Source organism: Desmodus rotundus, chromosome 11, assembly GCF_022682495.2.
Source record: "Desmodus rotundus isolate HL8 chromosome 11, HLdesRot8A.1, whole genome shotgun sequence".
In the NCBI taxonomy this organism is placed as follows: domain Eukaryota; kingdom Metazoa; phylum Chordata; class Mammalia; order Chiroptera; family Phyllostomidae; genus Desmodus; species Desmodus rotundus.
Window position 1 is genome coordinate 29,830,434 of NC_071397.1, and position 24,440 is coordinate 29,854,873.

Sequence of the window (24,440 nt, forward strand, 5' to 3'; positions counted from 1 at the left end):
CTGTGAAATTGTAATTTCTCATGAGGGATGTGGTTAATTATAGGCTGCATGTACTAGTGCGTGACAAATGATAAAACTTTACATTATTAGGATATTTCATCTTATCTAAAACTTTAATTACTTCAGTTCCTTGAGATCCTTTGTGCACCAAAGCTAATCAGCAGTTCTCCTTTGAGTTTTTGAAAGTTTTATTGCTGTCAGTGCTGTGTCTCTGGAACTAGAAGATTTTCTTTTGGGAGTAGATATTAATTTAATTGTCTTTAAATGGTATCTTTGAAGAAAGAAAAAATATTAAAATACAAATAAACTTGTGTTAAAGATAAAATACATAGAAACATAAAGAGTTTTCTGGGCTCATATAGTACCATTTGTTAGTTTGGAGGATGGGGGACAGTCACAGGTTGTGTACTGAGTGTTTTGTAACTATAGGCTTGGGGAAGATTCTGGGGTATTTTGTTGTTGTTTGCTTACTAGATCCCAAATCAACCACTTAAACTTGAACTGTTGTTAATACATGCCTTGCCTTGATTCCCTGAAAATATTACTACTCTATTTCTATTTTTTTTGTTTGTATTCTTTCGTTTTTGGGTTGTATACATCAGTATAACTAAATCGAATGTCTCAGGTGACACCTGGAGACTGGAAAATGAAGATAAGTATTTCCTAATCTCCAAATTTGTTGTTTCTCACTTGCTCATCTATTTAAACTTGGCACATGCAAGCTGTCTTAGCAGTTAAAAGAGTAGTAGTCCATTTCTGCCCTCTACCATGGGCACTATGTTTTAAAATATTGTCAAAATATTTATTAATAGCAACAACTTAAAATTAAATAGCACTCACTGCGTGCCCTATACTCTTCTTAGTTCTTCATATACACTAGATTATTTATGTACACTAGCTTATTTAATTCTTACAATAATCCTGTGAGATGAATTTTAGTGCTATCTTCATTTTAAATGTGAGGAAGCTGAGATGCAAATTTATATAAAAATAAAAGTTACATTCCCTTAATGATTGCTTACTGTTTGTTAGGTACTGTGCTGAGTGCTTTATGTGTATTATTCCCCAAACTTAATAACTGTGAGATGAGTATGTTTTTTTTTAATGTATCTAAGTATGGGTTCAGTAGATTGGCTAAAACTTCAAGGTCACAGTAACTGCTGCTTAAATAGCGAGTGCCTATTGTTACCAGGAAGGATTTACATTGGAGACCACCTTTATTTGGAATTAATTTACCTTCAAAGTCTATCAAATTGTTTATATAGTAGTCCTCTCTTATCGATGGTTTCACATTCTGCAGTTTAAGGTAACTCAAAGTCAACCATGGTTCAAAATATTAAATGGAAAATTTCACATACTTTGAGAGACAGAGAAAGAGGGGAGAGGGGCAGAGGCCACATTCACGTACCTTTTATCACAATGCATTGTTTTAATTGTTCTATTAGTTGTTAATCACTGTGCCTAACGTATAGTTAAACTTTATCATAGGTATGTACGTACGTATGTATGTATAGGAAACAATGTATTATATCTAGGGTTCAGTACAATCTGCAGTTTCAGACATCCACTTGGGGTCTCAGAACGCATTCCCCTTGGATAAGGGGGAACTGCTATAATGACAGTTTGCAGAGACAGACTCTCTGTAAATCCAGGTTGGCGGTTCTTTGACCTCTAGTGTTGGAATAGAATTCAGGAATCAGTAACTACAGGCCCATGAGCCAGCTCCTGATTTTATAATTAAATTTATTAGATTATAGCCATGCCCATCCATTTATGAATTTTCAGTGGCTGCTTTGGAGCTGCAAAGGCAGAGTTGACTGGTTGCAACATAGACTAATTATCCTGCAAAGCTTAAAATGTTTACTATCTGGCCCTTTGAGGAAAAGTTTGCTGATCCCTGGAGTAAAATATTGTTTCTTTAGGTGACTTAACAATGAAGAATTAGTGTACATTTGGGACCTTGTGCAAAAACATAGAAGGACCATGTGATACATTGTTGCTCTAAGAGACATAGAGGAACTGAGAGCAATCAAGGACATAGCATGTTCTCTAAATCACAGCCTTTTCTCAGGTGACTCTCATGGAATTTAAAAAATTCACTTGGTGGTGTACTTTGCTCCTTAAAAAGTAATGCTTGATGTTAATAATTAGAAGGATCTTAATAAGTTCTCCTGTCCTAATGCTTTATTTTTATTTTAGTTTATTTTCAAGTCCTTAAGAAACATCAGTTTTTGTCTGATATAATTTTTTAAATACTATTTACATCTTTAATAATTTCTGAGAGTTTCCTATAAGCAGAAATTACTCTTAAATTGTTTATGTAAAATATATTTAGTGTATATTAAGACTTTACTGATATCTGTTGTTTCTGAAAATTTACAACAACATACAATTTTATGAGATGTTAGTATTGTTCTGACTCCCAAGGGATTGTATACACTTAAAGTGTTTTGCCTTTTTCAAATTCAGAATTTATAAAACCATCATAGCTTTCAGGATTTTAGTTTTACTGTTGGCGGTTAAATTATTTTATATACTGTGTTTTTAACCTTAATAATAATAATTACCATTATTATTTTGATCATTAACAGTGATCTTTTATCTGCTATAATCATTTCATAAATGAGCAATGAAATCTTTTCAAGCTTTAATATGTAGTACACATTAAACAATATACCAAATAAACTGTTTAAGAAGGAAAAATATCAGTGTGATTTCTCCTCCAAGGTATTTAAACATAAAAATTATGCTCTAAGAATTTGGATTTCCAAAAATTTTCTTTAGTTAACAAAAACTATATAGATATATATATATAATTAGTTTTTAAAATATTTATGTTTTTAAAACTATATTTCATATCATCTGGAGTGAAAATGATATCAGTCTAAATAAATTCTTTTTTTCTCTTCGCATTTGTGGAGGTAAATAGTTGTCTTTTCAATGAAAATTGTTCAATTCATCCACATCCCTACACCTCATTCAAAGGACTAGCTTTTTTGATTGTTTCATTATTTTCTGTTAAAAAAATAGAAAAATATGAACTTAGATTTACAATCATGAGCAAACTTAACAGTTAGCTGATTTACGTGTAAAATAATTTATGTAAAAATAACATTGCATTTTATGAAAATCTTGGCATACTTGTTAATTTTTTGCTATTGAATTGGCTGCCAAAATGCTCATATATCTAAACAATGAACCTTTTAGCAGCTCTGGGGCCTTTCACTTGAAAGGGTGTCCAAGGCTACCTAGAAAATTAAGTTGCATCTGACTTTGACATGCTTCTCTAGATTTTAGAGCATGTATTATCATTACCAGAAAATAGCTGACTGATTCACAAATGAACTTGTGATGACCAGCAACATTCTGAAAATGCAGATGTCACACGTTCTTAATTTTTTTTTTATTATTGTTCAGGTACAGTTGTCTGCATCCTCCTCCCCCACCCCCCACCCCCACCATTCCCCACCCACCCAAGCCATCACCACCTCCCTTTGGTTTTGTCCATGTGTCCTTTATAGTTGTTCTGAAATTCCTTCCCCCTTCCCCCCCCCCCCATTATCCCCTCCCACCTCCCCTGTGGTTACTCTCAGATTGTTCTTAATTTCAATGTCTCTGGTTATATTTTGCTTGCTTTGTTCTGTTAAATTTCGAATCACAACTTTTCTTTGTACAGTAGAATCCCAGAGAGCTTTTTAAACTTTCTGTGCCCCAGTTTTAGTTGTAAGTGGCATCCACCTTGTAGGTTAAGAGGAGGAAAAAAAAAGATAAAGTGCCTGTAACATAATCAGGGTTGTAGAAAACTATCTTTAAAAGGCAGCTTTCAGTCATTCAGCTTACTTGATAAATTGAATGTGTGGATTTCCTGTCTTGCTGTTATGAGTGCTTTCATAACGCCTCAACCTTTATTATATCCACTGCATGGTGGTCTGTCAACTCTTTCTGTTACCTATTACTTCAACTGTCGATTTAAAAGGCTTTTTATTAACTACTAATGTGGAGTTAATGACTGAAAATGTATTGTTTTATTGCCTCAGGTAACTTCTTTTGAGCAGAAGAATGTCTTTAACCTAGGGATCCATTGAGATTGTATTTCAGTGTTATTCATTTCCTTTGTAATTCTGTGTATTTTATTTCATGCATTACAGATCAGTATCCCAGGAAGGAGCCCACAGGCTTTTTACCTGTGGGGTTCATGGTACAAAGAAGGTTAAGAATTCTTGGTGGAAGAATGTCCATGTTAGTGGAATATCATAAAGCAGTGATTGAATGGCGGAAGTCGTCTATGTCAGATAACCCAGAACACTCAAGTCCCACTAGAAGTGGCTGACTCAATCAAGAGAAAAGACTTCTGTTCAAAAAAACTAAAGCCAACTTCAAAATTAAATAGTACTGACCTTGGTTTTAGCTTCTTAACTTCTTCATTCCTTTATATTTCAAGAAAAAAAATTGGCTGTCACTCAGACAGGGGCAGCCATGTATATTGGGAAAGAACATAAGTAGTAAAATCACAATTGTTTAATTTTCCCAAGTTGCTGACTCTTCATCTGTGATGTGGAAATAATATGCACATTACTGGGTTGTGGAAGGATTAAAGGAAAGAAACTGTGGACAACACCAATGTCTGGTACTCTATTGGTACTATACGGGTATTAGTTTCTTGTACTGAAAATCCAAAATGAACCTTAATTGAATTTAGAGTTTGGTAGAGGTGGGATAGAGAGCTGAGGAGTGTTGTGGAATTGAGAAATGTGGTCGCTTTTGCCCCCCCAGAATTTGGTAGGTTGGTTTTATTGGATGGGGAAACTTTCCTGAAAGAGGCAGACTTTTTTTGGTTGAAAGAAAAGTAGGTTTTAGAATTTAGTTGCAGAAACAGTGTTAGAGGAAAATATAGACTAGGGAAAATTGAATTCAGTTTAAACTTTGTAGAGGGGAATGACTAAAGGGGCGTGTACATGTCACCGAGCTCGTGCTTTTCCTTAAGTTGTGTGTTTTCAGAGCAGTGGAATTTTTCATCAGAGATAAATACGAAAAGAAGAAATACTATGATAAAAATGCTATAGCTGTTACAAATGTAAGTAAAATCTTTATCTCTGTCACCAATTTAAGTTTAATAGATCTTGAACTTTTAACATACAATATAGCTTAATTTATTAGTTGTAAAAAATACTAGTTATACACTTTATAAAATTTGAATATTGGAATTTTTGTCATATATGTTAATGAGCTCCCCTGAAACAGAGCTTTTTATTTTATTTTTTTAAGATTTTCTTTATTTATTTTTAGAGAGAGGGGAAGGGAGGGAGAGAAAAATCAGCACGTGAGAGAAACATTGATTGGGTGCCTCTTGCACTCCTCCAAGAGGGGGCCTGGCTCCCCACCCAGGTATGTGCTCTGATGGGGAATCCAACCAGCAACCTTCTGGCTTGTGGGACGAAGACCAACCCATTGAGCCGCACCAGCCAAGGCCTGAAGCAGAGCTCTTGATTTAGAAAGAAGCATATTCTGAGTCTAATAACTGCCTAAATGGCATTTAATTAAATTAATTTTATGAAATTTGCAAAAAGATAAAATCACTAATGGAAAAAGGGAGGAGAAAAAATTATTTTACTCCCTTCTGGGAATTTGTGAAAAATAAAAAAAGGCAAATTTATCCTCTCCTCAGGACTTTGGTGGATCTATTAATTGGTTATTACCAAGCCTTTTGATAACTAATATTATCAAGCCTTTTGAAACCTTACTGTAGTGATCAAATGTTATATAACTGCTATATAAATGTTATATAAATGTTATATAGCTGTTATATTTTTAAATTTTTTTTCTCATTATATTTTCCCATCTCAGTTAATTACAGTTTAAGACTAATTATTTTTATTCGTGTAGTCATTTTTTTAGCCATTGATTTCTCCATTAATAAGCAAGGTATAAGTTAGTTAATCTCGTGGTTAAGCAACTTATAAACAATTTCATCTCATTTTATATGCAAGCTGGGCCTTTTCAGTCCATATGGAGAAGCAATATACTAAAATATTGATCAATATTAACAAAAAGTAAGGATAGTTTAGTATATTGTCTTTGACCATGAAAAAAATCTTGTTAAAAAATGTAGCATAGTATTATTGCATATTTTGGAATGAAGGTACCCTGTGTATAGAGTTTAAGAATGTAAGAGAAAATCTTTTGAAAGACTGATAAAAATTGACAATGTTGAGAATATTTAGAATGTCCATAAAACTAAGTTTAGTTATTGCATTATGGGGATAAAAGGACTAACTTTGAAACATAAGCAGTATGTTTTTATATAAAATTTTAAGAAGTCCTTTTAGTATATTTTACAAAATATACTGCTTTACATTAAACATCCTTTTTAATACCCTACATTTTTAAAACTTTATAAACTGAATATATTGAGGTGACATCAGTTAATATAGGTTTCAGGTATACAATTCTCTAATACATCATCTGAATATTGTGTTGCCACCCCAAGTCAAGTCTCCTTCCATCACCATTTATATCCCATATACCCTCTTCAGTGTCTCCCCACCCCCTAAACTTTTTTATTACATCTGCATTTATAGTATTTTTTCCTTCATGGCAACAATTTAGAAATTATTTTTATGTAGTAACATAGGAAAACAATTTTATCTTTCAGTAATAGTTTTTGTTAGGAAATTTGGTTTTTTCCCCCTCAGGTACGGTGATAGTAGTTAGTATATGTAAAGAGAAATTCTTCACTCACAAAAGATGTGTGCTGGAATAAAATGTTTAGAGATCAACTGTCATACCTATAACTCATTTTTATTTTTTCTATTCATAATATTTAATATAGCAATTAAGTTATACAAACACCTCCAAAATAACCTAGCATATAAAATATATCAGTGTGGAAATACTGCTTTCTCCTACTCTCATGTATATTGCAATAACTTTATTCAAAATCTTTACATGCATCTTTAATATCAGTGTCTTTGTCATCACTAGAGCCATTTTTTTTTAGTTATCTAACTCAGTTTTTTAAATTAAAAATACTTTAAAATTACGGTTGACTTACAGTATTACTAGTTTCAGGTGTACAACATAATGATTAGACGTATATAACTTATGAAGTGATTACCCTGGTAAGTTGATTACCCGGGTGACAAAATACATAGTTACTGCAATATTGCTGACTGTATGCCCTGTGCTGTACTTTACATTCCGGTGACTGTTTTTGTAACTGGCAATTTTGTACCTCTTAGTTTGTTTCCCTTTTTCACTCACCTCTCAATTGCCCTACTCTCTGGTATCCATCAGTATGTTATCTGTATCCATGTATAACTCATTTTTAATTTCTTTAAAAAATTTTTTTCCCTGGGGAGTGGTGAGGATGTTTGGTTGGTTTTGGTTGGGATGTTTTTAAAGATCATTATGTAGATATTTATATATATAAATGATTGATGTGGGGCAGGGGCAAGGAGCATACATCACAGAGGGAGTGTGCACACAGGGACTGGGGAGGGGCAGGGGCAGCACACAGTGCCACCCAAAAGCAGCCATATCTGACAGGTGAAATAATCACAGCAACAAGGTGCTGGAGTGTGTGGTGGCCACAGGGATTGGGCATGGGAAAGCAAGAAAGCAGGGGGACAAGGAAGAAGGACCTGTCCCAAGATACTGTGAGCTTTCTGTCCCCACCCCTGCTATCTCCCCACCGCTGCACACCACAGGAGCCTTGGCCCTCCATCTCTCCCTTCCTTCCTCCCTCTGCCCAGCTGCCAAGGCCTTGTTACTGAACACCTCTCCACACTCTAGGTGGCAGGCTGGGAGGGAAACCTCCAAGGTCCAGACGTACACTCTGGCCATGGCTGCTCTTTACTGCAGGTTTACAGTGGCTTGCCATTTTCATTTTTCAGGTGATCTGTAGTAGTCCTCCTGGGCAGGTAGCGGCACACTGTGCAGCGGGTGAAGGGCGTACCTCCACTGCTGCTGCTCCAGCTTCAAGCACTGCAGCTCAGCAGACTGCATGTGCATGGCCTGCAGCTGGTGAGCAGCTGACTTCGGGGCAGAGAGGGAAGTTGGAAGGTCCCTGTAAGGAGCAGCAAAGAGCTGGTGATGAAGAACTTGGTTCTCATGCAGAGGGTGAGGACGAAGAGGGTTGGGGAGGGTCCCAGCTGGGTAGTATATCTGGGTAAGGTGAGACCCTGAGGCCAGGAGGTCAAAGAGAGGGAGCTCCGAGGTAGAGGCTGCATGGATGTCATCCTACTGGTGGAGGTGCAGGTGAGAGTGGATATGGGAGTGCTGCTGGTGATGGGGGTCACATTGAGCATCTGCAGCTGGGCAGTGGGTCACTGCCCAGGGCTGCCACCTTTCTGTATGCTGCCTCTTAGCTGCCAGTCACACTGCATAGGACATGTCAGGGTGCAGGGCTGGCCCACTGGCCAGCGCCAGATGTTTCCTCTAGAGGGGCACTATGCTCAGATGAAAGGAGAAAAGGTGTAGGCAAAGTGGTCCAGACTGCAGAACCAGGCTCCCGCATTGGGGGAAGGGATCCAGACCTGGCCCAGGAACCCCATGTAGTGGTTCCAGCTCACTGGGCTTTACCTTGAAGCCAGGCTTGAAGCTGTTACGGAGGTTTCCTTCAGGGGTTCCCGCTCCCTCTTCCAGAATGCTGGGTCACTGCTGTGCAGGACTGGGACATTGTAACCCAGGAGTACTCAGTCCACTTCCCCCGCGGCATATAAACAGATGGTTGTGATTGCCAGGATACATGACAAGGGGCTGGGCATGTTCACTGAGACCACACAGGGCTGGAGTGTCAGGACCAGGTAGGGGGCACTGTAGCACTGCCCGGCTCAAATGGAGGGCAGTGGGGCACAGTGCTGAGAGATGGGCACTCCACTGGAGCATGTCCCTTCTGAGCCAACCTCACGCTCTGTTCCAGCTTGCGCTCCTCCTTGGGCTCCTGCTCCTTTTCTTCTCATGTGCTGTTTGGCCTCATGTATAACTCATTTTTAAGTGTTTTCGTGAGACCTGGCAGCGCGCGTGTGTGTAGGTGTATGTGTAGACAAAACAAATGTGGCGCGCTGTTAAGGTATAGTGAATGTTAAGTGAAATTTATAGAGATATTCTGTAATTTTTTACATGTTTTTGTAAGTTTGAAAATAAAACAGTTCAAGGTAAAGGATTGTATACTCTTGAGTTTATATTGCTAACATAATGAAAATTCAGAAAAGCTCACAACAATCACATTTAACCCACAGGAAAATGTACTTTACCTATTCATGTATAAGCAAGGTAATAATGAATCTTTAAAAGTTTCTGTTCCAGTAATTCTAAAGTATTTTTTCCTTTACTGTGGCAGTCAGTGTGCAAGTTACTAATCTTATATATTATTAAGAATTATATTATGTATTTATATCTTATATTTCATCTTCAGTAATATATTGAACAGTCATTCAAATAATTTTTTATTATTTTTTGGCCACGGTATCCTAGGATACTGAAAAAAAGAGGACATGACCTTTGCTTTGAGAGAGATATAATTTCATAGTGAGGATGAGACCAGGTTAAAAAAATAAATATAAAACAGAATATAAGTATCTTATTAACAGTGATGTCCAACCTTTTGGCGTCTCTGGCCCACACTGGAAGAAGAGTTGTCTTGGGCCACACATTAAATGCATTGTGACACGTAATCACAAAAGAACCCTCCTAATGTTTTAAGTAAATTTACGGTTTTGTGTTGGCCCATGTTCACAGCCATCCTGGGCTGCAGGTTGGACCCCCCTGAATTTCTTATATCTAAGGTACTTAAGGAGTACTAGGATACTTAAGGGGATATCTAAGGAGGGGCAATTTAAATATTAGTTGTAGTCTGATAAAGAGATTACTTGAATGACTATGAAACTTTATGTGGCTGTTACCCCTATATTAAATGACTTAAAATTGCTTTAGCTTTATAGTTTTTATGTTTGATTTTTACATATTTTCTGTCTCCTCTTAATTTAGCTGTCATTTTTTAGTGATGCCAGTGTGTGTTACTGTTCTCATTATTTTCTTACTTTAAACAAGAGTAAGGGCCTAAAGGTGACCCTGCTCCTCTGTGGAAGACAGTAATTTTTTAATCCTCTAAACAAACTGATAAATATCTTGCCCTTCTGAATATAAACATTTCAGAATATTGTGGCAAAATACAAAAAAGTAAACTACAGCAGAACGGTGGGAAAGAGTTTCCTGATTTTTCTAAAATATGCCCTCCTGCCTCCTAGGCCATTTATTGTGTTTATGAGCCTAAGCCTCACATGAACCCATCGTGTGTAGTATAAACGGGACTAGGATGGTACTTCCTTCATCGCTAGGTACATACTTGTCTGGTGAAGACTGGCTAGAGTGAACTGTTAATGAACATGGTATCTGGTTGTATAAACATGATACTTTTGAGAAAGTAGGGAGACTTATATGAGGGGCGAGTGCCCAAAAAACAAGAATTGTCTTTTGGAGGGCTGGTCACTTGTAGTGCAGGCTTCCGCTGCTAGGTGAGTATTCTGGGAACCCATCTGTATCAGTGTACCAGCTGGTGTTGTGAGAGGCTTGCGTTCAGCTTTGGTGAATTTGTTTTTGAAGACTCTTTCAATGCATTTGCCCTTTGCATGTGGATGATTTACATGAACAATGTTTGACAGTACTTTCGTTACCTGTTGGGGAGAAATGCAGCAGAAAAGGTTGTTATGCTATAAACAGCTTACAAAGAAGCTGCTCTGAGTAAAACACAAGTTTACGCATGGTTTTCTAGTGTTAAACGAGGCAAAATGTCGATTGACAATCAGCCTCATTCTGGGTTGTCCTTCAATCCGCTGAACTGCAGAAAATGTGGTAAGAACACCACTGTCGGACTATTGATGAACTTGTGGGGTTGACTGGGGTGTTGTGGAGTTGTCAGCAAATTTTATCTGAAGATTTGGGCATGAAATAAGTTTCAGCAAAAATTGTGCCTCGTTTGCTGACACCTAAACAAATAGATAATCGCTTGACTACATGCATGCTTTTTTTTTAAGTACTAATTTTATTTTTTAAAGTTATACATTTGATTTCTATATAACCCAGAAATTTATTTATTTATTTTTTAGAGGGGGGAGAGGGGGAGAAAGAGGAAGAGAAACATCAGTGTGTGGTTGCCTCTTGAGGGCCCCCTACTGGGGACCTGGCCTGCAACCCAGGCATGAGACTGGGAATTGAACCAGTGACCCTTTGGTTTGCAGGCTGGTGCTCAGTCCAGTGAGCCACACCAGCCAGGGCTGCATGCCATGCTTTGAAGGAGAGTTGGAGGCTGACCCTGATTTTTTTTCCAAAGTAATAACTGGAGATGAATCTCGGTGCTGTGGTTATGACACCAAAATGAAACAGCAATCTAGCCAATGAAAAATTGTCACTTCCCCATGACCCAAAAAAGCATGATAAGTGAAGTCAAACATGAAAACAATGATCACCTGTTTCTTTGATGTGATAAGGATTGTGCCCTTGGAATTTGTTTCTCCAGGTGAAATGGTCAACCAAAGTTTTTACCTGGAAATTTTGAGAGGGTTGCATCATGATTTGCAGAAGAATCGTCCTGTGTTGTGGCAAACAGGTGACTGGTTCTTCCACCATGACAACGCACCTGCCCACACTGCGCTGAGTGTTCAGCGGGTTTTGACCAAAAATGTCATGACCCCCATGCCCCACTCTCTCTTTTCATCCAGTCTCATCACAAGCCACTTTTTTTGTTTGTTTGTTTACTCGATGAAAAAAGTCCTCAAAAGGAAATGTTTTGCCAATGTGGAAGAAAAAATGGCAGAAGCACTAAAAGGCATCCAAATCGACAAGTTCAAAAACTATTTGGAGCAGTAGAAAAAAAGTCTTGATAGGTGTATTGCATCAGATGAAGAGTACTTTGAAGGTGACTGAAGTTTAAGCATGTAAGAATAAATACGCAATTTTTTATAAATAAATTCTGGGGGGGGTTTTGGTCCCCTCTTGGTATGTGCTGCTTTTATGGAAGGGGTTTGTGGTATAGGCCATATGATTTTGAGTGCTGTGTAGCACCATAAGCATGAATTAAGAGAGAAGGCTTGAAGGGGAAAAGTGAAGTTTAGATACAGACAAAAACAAAGGAAAATATATTCCAAGTATGAAGGGTTTTTTTAGAATTTTTACTGATTTGTAATCTCAAAAATTTATTTATTTGCATCTTTTACAGTAACTGCATAGTGCTCATCACCAATGTGGGCATATTGTGTCAGTCTTTATTCATACCAGTCCTCACTACTTTCTTTCCTTGCTCTTGAGATTTGGGCTAGCGTCTTATGTTGAAACTAGATATAGAGTGAGAGAGATTGGTTGTTGAAGTTTCCTTGGATTGATTGTTTCGTCCCTTTTTTGTTCATTTAGTCATCTACAGCAAACGTTATTGAATGTATAGCATCTGCAAGGCACTGAGATTGAAATGGAATAATCTTTGCCCAAAAGTAGCTTACTCTTATTAAACATCGATGTGTAAATGTACAATGGGCAGAATGTGGTAACTGTTATGACAGAAGAATAAAAGTGTTATGAGAACACAGAATTCAGGTAGCTCTAGTTAATTTCCACTAGGAGGATATTTAAAGGAGGTATGTTTAAGATTATCCTTAATTGAAAAGTAGGATTTTAGAGAAACTTGGATGAGTGTTGATAATACAGAAAAGACATTTCTGGCTGAAGGGACATTTTATCCCGTCTTTGCTAACATTAGATAAATAGGAAAGAGAGTTCAAGTATATTATTTGATGTTTGGTTTTGGTGAGTAGTCCGCAAGACTGTCTTGTCTAGTGAGTGTGAAGGAGGAATATTCGGAGTGGGTAAATGAGAGAATAAATGTACGAGGAAATAAGTCTTCAAAGGCAAACAGGGACTGTATAGAGGACTTGATGCCAGATTTCTCAGGATTTTTAAAATTAAGAAATGGTTATTGGATTAATTTTCTTTTGCCACTTAATAAATTTCTAGAAACTTCATGACTTAAAACAACACAGGTTTACCATCTTGGCACTCTGTTGGTCAGGAGTCTGGGCATGGGTGAGCTGAGTTCTCAATTGTGGATATCTCCAGACTGAAAGCAATGAGTTGGCCAGGTGCAGTCTTATCTGAGGCTCAGTATCTTCTTCCAAGCTCATGGTTGTTAGAATTCATTTTCTTGTGGCTGTATGACTGAGGCCCTGTGTTCTTGCTGTCAAATGGGGACTACTCTCAGTTCCTAGCAGCCACCCCCATGTCTCATTGATGTGAGAGAGAAACATCGATTAGTTGTCTCCCATACACACTCTGACCAGGGATCAAACCCGCAACTGAGGTATGTGCCCTGACTGGGAATCGAACCTGCAACCTTTTGGCATACAGGACAGCATTCCAACCAACTGAGCCACCTGGCCAGGGCTGAATTATCTTGAATTAGTAATCCTCAACATACTAAATGCTTCTATTCCTCTTTTATATTTCTACGTTCAGCTTTACATAAGTTTGTGCAAAAAGGGATTTATGATACAGATTATCATCTTATGTGATTTTATATGTTTTTCTCTTTTTTTAATCTCTTATTTCTATATAAAGTAGCAATTAAAGATCTCTTGCAAGTAAATGTCCAGTAGGATAAACCAGCTTTGAAGCCATGTTTTAAGATGTGGTTTGACTTCTTAAATATTTTCTTCTATGTGTAATTTCCATTAGTAGTCACTAAATGGTTAGTTTGCACAGTTATAACAGCCAACAAATAATGTGCAAGCCAAAAAGCCCCCTAAGTTTATGGTCTCAGATTGTGATTCAAGAATTACAGCCATAACTAACTTAACAAGCATTTGGAAGGAGGACGTGTCATCTCACAATGTTACATAATGACCTTTCTATAATAGTACCTTTTATTTTAAAAAATTCCTCATAGGCACTATTGATACGATAGGGCAGTATAGAGATGTCAGTTTTATGGCTCCAAAGAGGTATGAATTTAGTTCTAAATGTCTTTCAGTTACGTTTTGTCCGTAAAGAGAGCAGGAAGATAATGCTTCCATTAAAGTGATCAACTACATAATGTAGAAATTGAGGAGGAAGATGTGTGAAGAGGCTTTTAGATGAAATCCTTTTTCATGTATAAATTGCCTCTGCTGTGTGTATAACTCTCTGATAATACTTTGGGTAATTCAGCAAGTACAGCACTGGAAACGGTGTTTGTAAGTACTGATTGTAAAGAAGGAAGTGTATAAATTGTTTTGTAAGTCTGCTGCTTTGCTATTGTATTGCATTAATCAGGTTTTTCTCCAAGACTTTTTTTCTGTTTTCTTAAACAGTTGATTAAAACTTTAATTTTCCCTACTTCAGCTCTGTTTTATTTTACATTCTTAAAACAGTTTTTGTAAGTAAAAAAGACAAAACCCAAAACTCATTTGTGTTCACCTACTACTTGAGACAATGTCTTCATGCATTAGTATTTCAGTAGTAACAATGACTAAAAGTGAGTCACTGGAGAAGCTTAATTATTTTTTAAATACTTTGGTATGACCTGGTCTTACTACATTTTAAATTTTATATCCTAGTGAAATCCATTTTAGATCGTACCCTGTTCTGTAATAAAGATTTTATTTTTCAAAATTTTATGTGGAAAATTTTAAAAAGCAATGCATTCTTCTTGATGCATTATTTTCCTTTGTTAACACACTTCTGAGTACTTCTACATCTCAGATATTCTTGGGTTTTGTTTCTTTCCTGTACCTGTCAGTTCTGATTGCCTTCTTTTTGTTTTTTTCTCCTGATTTTTCAACTTCATTCCACAGATTTCTTCCTCTGATGCTCCCCTTCAGCCTTTGGTAGCCTCTCCTTCTCTACAAGCTGCTGCTGAGAAAAACAAATTGGAGGTATGGTAGTGTTTCAGCCAGCTGCATTATGTAGTGTTTGCAGCATGCCGTAATTTGGAGTGCTGTGATAGTTGTTCAAATTTTGAATGGTCTCCAGCATTAAATGCATTATATATGACAATTTCTAGAATATTTTCCTGTGCCACTTGTAGGATTAAAGTGCTTTAATCTGTATTTAATTGGAGAATGACTGATTTGTTGGTACTCTAGGTACATCTCTACATTTAAGAAGCTTTTAGCTTTTTGTTGTTTCCATTACTGCCTTACGCTTTTCCTTTACAGGAACTTTTTTTATAGTTGCTGTTGAAATCTTTGATCTATTAGTAAAATCTGATTAAAATGTTTTCTTTCTGTGACTCTTCTCATAATCACTTGAAGAAAGTTAGTTTTTTTAAGCAATAGTAACAGTCATATAGATACAATGTATATAGTATAGAACTATCAGTGATAATGAGTTTAGAATCATCCGTGATAATTTTTAGACTGTGTTTGGGGTAGGAGGTATCATGTACCTTTGTTAAAGGTACATGATACTACCATTATAGATTTTTTAACCATCCCTACACATATTTGAAGGTTTTAATTTTTTTACTCTTTATCTTTTTTTAATTTATTATGACCCTGATGAATTAGTTTGAGACATTGTTTGAACCAGTACTTTTTATGTGTCTACCTCTTGATGAATGGTGCACTAGACGTGAGGGGTACAGAAACAAATAACATATGGCCCTACTTCTCAAGGAGCTTATAGTCTAATGGAGAAAAACAGATAACTAGATAACTTTACAGGTCCTAATGCAATATAATGTGTACAGTGATTGACACGTATTCACTGTGCTGCTATTAATAACAGACATACTTTTGATGCATCTTAAATTCTTTTTAAAAATTATTTATTTTTCAATTACAGTTATCCCACCTTTTTCCTCATTGCTCACCCCTACCCCCCGCCCCAGCACTACCACAGTCATTTCTCCCCATTGTCCATGAGTCCTCAGTTCATCGTCCTTGGCTTGCCCCTTCCCCTTCTTCCTCCATTATCACCCCCCGCCTCTCCCTGCTCTGGTCACTGTCCCTGTGTTCTTTGTTTCCATGTCTCTGGTCATATTTTGCTCATTTACTTTGTTGATTAGGTTCCACTTATAGGTGAGATCATATGGTGTTTGTTTTTTACCGCCTGGCTTATTTCACTTACCACGATACTTTCTAGTTCCATCCATGCTGTTGCAAAGGGTAGGGGTTCTTTCTTTCTTTCTGCTGCGTAGTAGTCTATTGTATAAATGTACCACAGTTTTTTGATCCACTCATTTACTGATGGGCACTTAGGCTGTTTCCAGCTCTTGGCTATTGTAAATAACACTACTATGAACATTGGGGTGCATAGGTTCTCTTGAATTAATGATTCAGGATTCTTAGGGTATAGTTGCAACTGTGGGATCACTGGATTCAAAGGTAGTTCCATTTTTAGTTTTTTGAGGAAATTCCATATTGTTGTCCACAGTGGCTGCCCCATTCTGCATTCCCATCAATAGTGCACTAGGGTTCTCTTTTCTCCAAAGCCTCACCAGCACTTGTTATTTGTTGATTTGTTAATGATGGCCTTTCTAACCAGTGTGAAGTGGTATCTCATTGTGGTTTTAATTCGCATCTCCCTGATGGCTAGTGATATTGAACACTTTACATGTATCTATGGGCCCTCTGTATGTCCTCCTTGGAGCAGTGTCTGTTCTGGTCCTTTGCCCATTTTTTAATTGGATAGTTTGTCTTCTGGAGTATAGTCGTGTGAGTTCTTAATATATTTTGGAGATCAAACCCTTGTCAAAGGTATCATTTGCAAATATGTTTTCCCGTATGGTTGGTTCCCTTTTCATTTTGCTAATGTTTTCTCTAGCCATGCAGAAACTTTTTATTTTGATGTAGTCCCATTGTTTATTCTTTCCTTTATATCCCTTGCCCTAGGGGATATATCAGTGAGAATATTGCTGCCTGGGATATCTGAAATTTTCCTGACTCTGTTTTCTAGGACTTTTATGATGTCACAACTTATATTTAAGTCTTTTATCCATCTCGAGTTTATTTTGGTATATGGTGTAAGTTGGTGGTTGAGTTTAATTTTTTTTGCATGTACTCGTCCAGATCTCCCAATACCATTTCTTGAAGAGGCTATTTTTATTCCATTTTATGTTACTGCCTCCATTGTCAAATATTAGCTGACCGTATTGACATGGGTTTATTTCTGGGTTCTCTATTCTGTTCCATTGGTCTATGTGGCTGTTTTTATGCCAGTACCAGATTGTTCTCATGCCATGTCCTTGTAATATAGTTTAATATCAGGTACTGTGATCTCTCCTGCTTTGTTCTTCTCTTTCAGGATTGCCGAGGCTATTCAGGGTCGTTTTTGGTTCCATATAAATTTTTGAAGTATTTGTTCTATATATGTGAAATATGTCATTGGTATTTTGATAGGGATTGCACTGAATCTATAGATTGCTTTGGGTAGTGTGGACATTTTAATGATGTTAATTCTTCCAATCTATGGACATAGTATATGCTTCCATTTACTTGTGTCTTCCTTAATTTCTTTCTTCAGTGTTGTGTAGTTTTCTGAGTACAAGTCTTTTACTTCTTGGCTAAGTTTATTCTTAAGTATTTTATTTTTCTTGTTGCTATAGTAAATGGGATTGTTTCCCCCCTAATTTCTGATATTTGATTTTTGGTGTACAAAAATGTGTTCAATTTCTGACTGTTGGCTTTGATGCATCTTAAACTCTTAATAAACGTTACCTATAAGAATAAGAGTGCATTCCAAGTAGAGAAAGCATCTTGTGGAAAACAAAGAACTGTGGGCAAAGTGGAATGTTTGGGGGTTTGCAAGTAGAATGGCATAGCTGGAACATGCATAGGATAGGGACAGAAGTGGAAGAGGAGCCTTCCTGTGAGCCTGCTGAAGGAAATTGGTATTCACTCGGAAGGCCCTGGCACTTTAATGAAGCGTTTTAAGGGTAAGGGGTAACAGGATCTTATTTTCATGGCATAACATGGCTCCACTGTCTGTGGAGGGTGAATTTTGTACCGATGGATGTCAGAATGGCTTGAGAACCTGTTGTTATAATTCATGAATAAAACGATGGGAGCATGTGCTACAGTGGAAGCAGAGGGGATGAAAAAGAGGGTGGAGTTTTAAGAGATTTTGAGAAGATGGAATCTGTGGGATTTAGTAATCAATGGAATATTGAGGTGCTTTGGGAAGATTTGATGATTCCCATTTTCCAGCTTGAACATCTCAGTAGATGATGGTGATATTGAGTGAGAAAAGGATAGAAGCTGAAGAGGAGGAACAGGCTTGAGGAGAGGAACTAAGGGAGAGGAAGTAAAAGTTGCATCTGTTGAGTATGAGGTGACCGTGGAACATCCAGGAGTCTAATAGGTGGGTGGATATATAGGTCTTACAGCCCAGAGGAAAGCTCCAGGTTGGGAGGGAAGGAGTGAGGGAGGGGAAAACATTTTATATTGTATAAAAATTTTTGCAAATCTCATTTATTCTTCACTTAAAAAGTGGGGGTAATATTATTCACCTCATAAAGTTGTTAGGATTGAGTGAGTGAAATCAGTGTCTGGCGTATGGTAAGGGGATCAGTAAATGTTAGCTGCTGTAAGGAAGAACAGTCCCAAATGGCAGTGCGCCACTGGGTGCCGGTGAGTAGTGAGGAGAGTGTGGGCTCTGTTGTCCCGTGGCGCTACCATTGATTAGCTTTGTTGTTGTGTGCCTTACTCTCCTAAGATTTTGTTTCTTCATTTGTAACATGACAGTAATGATAGCTTTTTCCAGACAGTTATTATAAAAATTAAATTAGAAAATAAGGTGGTTATCATACTGCCTGGCCAATAGGGACTTTTATTGTATTTCTTATGTTATAGTCTAGGAATTGCCAGTATTATCTTTTCTGATTTACAAATAGTAAAAATTCTACCCTTGAAAGAGGTTGTATCAAACACCATTTTAAAGGCACAGGTGCCAACACAACCTTTAGGCATTTAGATTAAGTTATGTGTGATGATCATTCTGCCTGTCCTAGGTTCATCAGTTTTTATTTTCATGTTACTATCAGGAAACTAAGGTCAGATCAGTACTCAGTTGCAATAGTCATTCAATTCTAGTTTATACACATCTCTTCCCTCTTAATGCCTTATGAATAATGTTCTTTATTTAATTTTTCTTTTTTTAGAATTTTTAATTAAATTTCTGTGGTGACATTGGTTAATAAGATTATGTAGGTTTCATGTGTACAGTTTAATGATACATCATCTGTCCATTGCATTGTGTACCCACCAGCTAAAGTCAAATCCTCCATTTCTACACGTTTGACCTCCTTTTCACCACCCCTTGGCGCCCCCCCCTCCACCCCCCACCTCTCTCTTTCCCTGTGGTAACCACCATCCTATTGCTGTGACTATGCGTTTTTGTTTGTTTGTTTTTCTTGTTTATTTGTTGCTTTCATTTCTATATCCGACATATGAGTGAAATCATATGGTTATTTTTCTGTCTGACTTATTTCACTTGACATGATATTCTCAAGGTTTATCCAAGTTGATCTTTATTTCATTTCCCTCTTTTTGGCATGTTTGTGACTGTAAGTATTAAATATTATATCCTGTTTCAGCCTTCTTGAAAATGCAAATTGTGAACATCCTAATACCATTATAGTTTACCTTGACTGTTGAATTACACTAGTAAGTTGGCTCTGGTTCCAGAGCACTATATTTAACTTTTTTTCATGAGAAAATAATTGTATTTGCCATTTTTAAAATCACAACACTATGGTAAGAAACTGAAAATGTTTTGTGATATTTTTAAAAATTTAAGTGATTATATTGTACCCTTTTTCTCTTATATTTACATGTTACAATCTGCCTTTATCTGTGAGATAAGAATTGTGTTCCATCAGTTAGTTTACTTCTTCTTCTTAGTCACATTTCAGCTTTATGGTTGCTATTAGGAAGCTTAACCTTAGGTAAAAATGGAGTGAAAATTTATTGAGTAGAGTTCTCATTTGTTTTAATTATTTAAGCTCTAAAATATCAAAGAAGTTCAAAATTGTCTCTCCTCTGTTTTAGTTTTTTAGGAAAAGATATTCTTTATTGTGTTACCAACATGTAACCTCAATGAGAGTATGAAATTGCTGTTTACATTTCTATTTCAGTATCACCAGGTTTGTCATCATTGAAAATTTGTACCTTTCTCAAGTGACAACTCAAACTAATAAAACAAAAATGTGTTAAGAGCTGACATTTTTTAAAACGTAAACTTATCAAAACTTTGGGCTATGTTTTAGAAAGAAAAGGAAAAGAAAAAGGAAGAGAAGAAGAGAGAAAAAGAACAAGAAAAGCCTGCAAAACCTCTTACAACTGAAAAGGTAAAATTTCATTTAAAAAAAAAAAATCTATGAAGACTCCTATTTTATTTGTATACTTATGTAAGAATGAGTTTTGGGATATTCATGATATGCAAATTAGATCATTCTCTCAACAAGTATTTGTTGAGTGAATACTATGTGCCAACCATGTTCAACAGCTTGCTCTATATGATTTGTAGTCAGTTACATACGTGTGGGTATAGATTGTGTGAGTTCCTCTAAGACAAGTATTGGATTGGCAGCCCATTCTTTTTAGCTTTTCTTCCCCTGTTTTTCCTCCTACTCCACCAAAAAACAAAAACTTGTGTGAAAGGACTTATACTTTGAGACCTAAATTTGTAGTGTCCTGGATGCATTGATGTGTGCTTTCTCTGGTAATACTTGCTTTTAAAATTTTTAAAAATTTTTCTAAATGTACAAAAACTCTTGAGAGTTTTAAAATCTATTTCTTATTTTACTTGAAGATTGTTTTCCTTACATTCTTTATCCCTTAATTCATCTGTTGTTATTTGACTTAAAGTAATAAAATCTAACCAGAAGGTAAAAAATGCAGTGAAGAGAGGACAAGGTATTTCTTCACTCACATGGGAAGCATCTGTGTTCTAATTTTCAAAAGTGTCTACCTATATGCATAGTAACGGAACCCCTTTTGATTCCTAGCTCTCCTGTTTTGCTGTCTGCCAGACGATGGTTGTTCTAGATAAACATCTCAATCTTTTAAAGCTGTCTGTTGCCCAGGTTTATGGCCTCCTGTTACCAACCTGGTACTGCATTTAACATTATGAACTGTGGATCTGGAGAAATAGGTTGGGGCTCTGTTTTATGATAACGATGATTAACAGTCTTGAGGTTTTGCTTCAAAAGTATCTAGAATGGTTTTTAGTCTGGGTTATGAAAAAAAATCTCATCATTTTACAGATACTTTATGGTGGGAACATGCTTAGAATTGAGGAGGACATTGATTATAGTGAATATTAATAACCTTACAGAGACCACTGTGCAGTCTTTGTTTTTTTCCCTTCTTTGCACAGTACTCTTCAGATCTTTCATCATTTGAAGCTTTTCCTTTTTAGCTTCATAGGCTGCACAGCTTTGATCAAATGTTATCGGAGTCTGCAAATGTGCACTGTATTTTATATCCTATTGCTTCAGTTCACCTGAATTCAGGTCCCTTACATATGCAGTCTGACTTCTTAATCCCCAACCACACTCAGCCCTCCTTTATTGTATAAAGCATGCTGCAGGACTTGAGTGGGTGTTGCACTTCTAGCTACTGTGATGTTCTGTGTGATTGAGGTATGTATGGCTGATAAAACTAACCTTAAGAGGAATTTGGTTTGACAGTTGTTTTCAAGTAGATTAAATGGTACTACCACTTTGCACCCAGGGGAGTGTGTGCGCACGTGCGCTATTTGGAGAGATACATTGAAAGATTTCTGGGATGAAATATATTCTGGGATTGAATATAGCAACTATTAGGATGCCTGCAGTGTAGAAGGCACACTAAGTGGTTGGAAGAAATATAAAAAAAAAAGACACATACCCTCAAGAATCTTAAAATTCAGGAAGAATTTTCTGTGATTGAATTTTCAAGTGATTGAAAGATGACATGAAAAATAACCAGAGCAAAAGGCTGATACAGTACAACAGGAGAGGTTACAGAGTGTGGAGATTTGGTGACATGAGAGATCACATGTTGGGATTAGTAGGAAAGTCTTCATGGAGGTGGTTACATTTGACATGAGCTGTGAAAGATTGTTAGGGAGGTGGAGGAGATGGCAACAGACAGAGGTAATAACATGAAAAATGACTGGAATTGTAAGGCATATTTTGTCAGTAATGAATAATCTAATATAACGAGCACAGGACAATAATGGAATATAAGATAATAAAATTAATTTTTAGGAAGCCTTACGTTTCATGGTAAACAGTGGATGGCTTCTGATTTTGACTATGGAGGAAAAGCTATGAGCTATATAAATCCAAGCAAGAGATAATTAAGGCTTGATGTAGAGTGCTTTCTAAAAAATAGATTAGCCAACATCTGATTCTCTTAGAAGAATGATTGAAAGACTTTTGTCTTAATGCATTTTACTTTGCTTTTAACAAATAGCCGTGTCAAACTCCAAGGAACTATTACATGACATTCATTCATTTATTCTCTCACAAATGTATTAAGCAGTCACTACATATACAACACTAGGGTCACAGTAATAAACCAAACAGAAAATTCTGTCTTCATATGAGAATGTATATAGAATCGTTTCACATGCATAAGGTTCTTTATCAATAAAAGATATTAGTGTGTTTAGTAATTACCACCATCATTACTTTATATTAGTCAAAATCCTAAACTTATTATTACCAATTCTCTGTTTTATCTCCTGAAAAATATTTTAATTTATCATTAGACCTTAAACTTAATAGCATTGGTAAAGAGTTAAAAAGGCTTATTAGTACTTTGATTTTAATGAGACTATGTATTTACTTATTTTTCAAGGAATTTTAGCAAATGCCTATTTCAGATAGATTGGTAATTTATGGACATTGCATTGAATCTAACAAATTCCCCCAATTTTATCTCTCCCTTACCAGTAGATAAGTTTTGGTGATCGGACCCCAAATATTGTATGTTTAACACACATACTCTAATGGAGACTTAATGCAGCAAGAATATATTCTTCTATCAGTGTCTCTACTTCTTAATCACTGAGCCAATCTTCTCTGATTCTGCGGAATAGATGTCCTTTTTATTTCTTACTGCACTTTAGGACCCTATTTTTATAGCATCGTAAACTTTAAATTTCTGCTACCAAATGCTAGAAAACATCTGGAAAGATGGGGGAAAGATCTGCTCAGTTTCTGCTAATCTTAATCGCTAGGAGATTTAAAAGTGGTTTGTATAATCATGGTTCCTTGCAGTGATACAAAATAGTGTTGGACATCCCAGCTTTTCTGCGAGATCTTATCCATGCTTCCAGAAAACTGGTACTTGTTCTTTTCAACCACAGCTCTGGATTAAAGTGTCCACATACATTGAAAAGGTTCTTTTAAAAGACAGCCAACCAGTCTAGGTACTTGAGTGTTCTTTGCTTCTTTTTTAATCTTTTTTTATTGTTATTCCCTTTGTAACCATTGTCGTTCTAAGTTCTCAAATATGTTCACAAAGTTTAAATCGTTTTTGGCTCCATCTTTTGTTGATTGTAAAGAGAGGTTAGAAAATGAATTTAATATTTAGTTTCCATTGCCTGGCTGCTTTGAGTTCCTTGAAAACCAAGTAGAAGCCAGTAAGATCCATAAGGGAATAAAAGGTTACCCTTTAAGCCATTCCGGGAGACCTAAGGATGTTGAGAATTGTCGTTCAAACAAGTATTTGTAATTACATTATAAAATCTTAAAAAAAAAAAAAAAGAGGTAATTGTCAGGGGAAGGTTGTTACACTGTTTATGTAAATTTGCCTTTATTATAAAGTCATAAATCATTGGGATTTATTTCTCAAACTTTATTTTATTTGTAAACGTAAATTTAGTCCAGATATTTAAAAAGGTTTTAAACTTTATATGGAAAATATAAAATGTATACATACCTATTTTTCAGCTTCAGTAGTTATAAACTTGTGCCCAGACTTTACTGTAACTCCCCATATTATTTTGAAACAAATTCCAGAAATGGTATTAATCCATCTACAGTATTTCATTTTATGTCTCTAAAAATAAGATCTCTTTAAAAGCAACAAAATACCATTATCATATATATTTTTAAAAAGTCATTTCTTTTGCTTTTTATTATTTAAATTTTTTTTGTAATTTTTTCCCAGAAATTTTAATTTATTTTATTTTAATTTTTTATGCTATTACAGTTATCCTACTTTTCCCCCCTTGTGCCCCCTTCCACCACTTCATAATCAGTCCCCTCACCATCGTCCTTGTTCATGGGTCCTTCATATATGTTCTTTGGTCCTTTCGCTGCCTTTCAATCATAGAAATTTTTTAAAAATTGTATTTTATTGATTATGCTATTACAGTTGTCCTGATTCTTCCCCCTTTGCTCTCCTCCACCCAGCAACCCTCAATCCCTCATGCAATCCCCATACCTGGTTCATGTCATGCTTATAAGCTCATTGGCTACT

General features: G+C 36.3%; 1 protein-coding gene across 3 annotated transcripts in view; it reads left to right on the forward strand.

Moving 5' to 3' along the window:
* SMAP1 (small ArfGAP 1) overlaps positions 1 to 24,440 on the forward strand; it is a 141,817-nt gene that overhangs the window by 59,502 nt on the left and 57,875 nt on the right. For 2 of the 3 annotated variants that reach the window (XM_024576666.4, XM_053913583.1), the window contains exons 4-6: positions 4,999 to 5,074; positions 14,817 to 14,897; positions 20,231 to 20,311. In XM_024576666.4, the coding sequence (XP_024432434.2) occupies positions 4,999 to 5,074; positions 14,817 to 14,897; positions 20,231 to 20,311 (238 nt within the window). The remainder of the gene's footprint in view (positions 1 to 4,998; positions 5,075 to 14,816; positions 14,898 to 20,230; positions 20,312 to 24,440) is intronic. The other variant, XM_053913582.2, reaches the window with a different exon arrangement.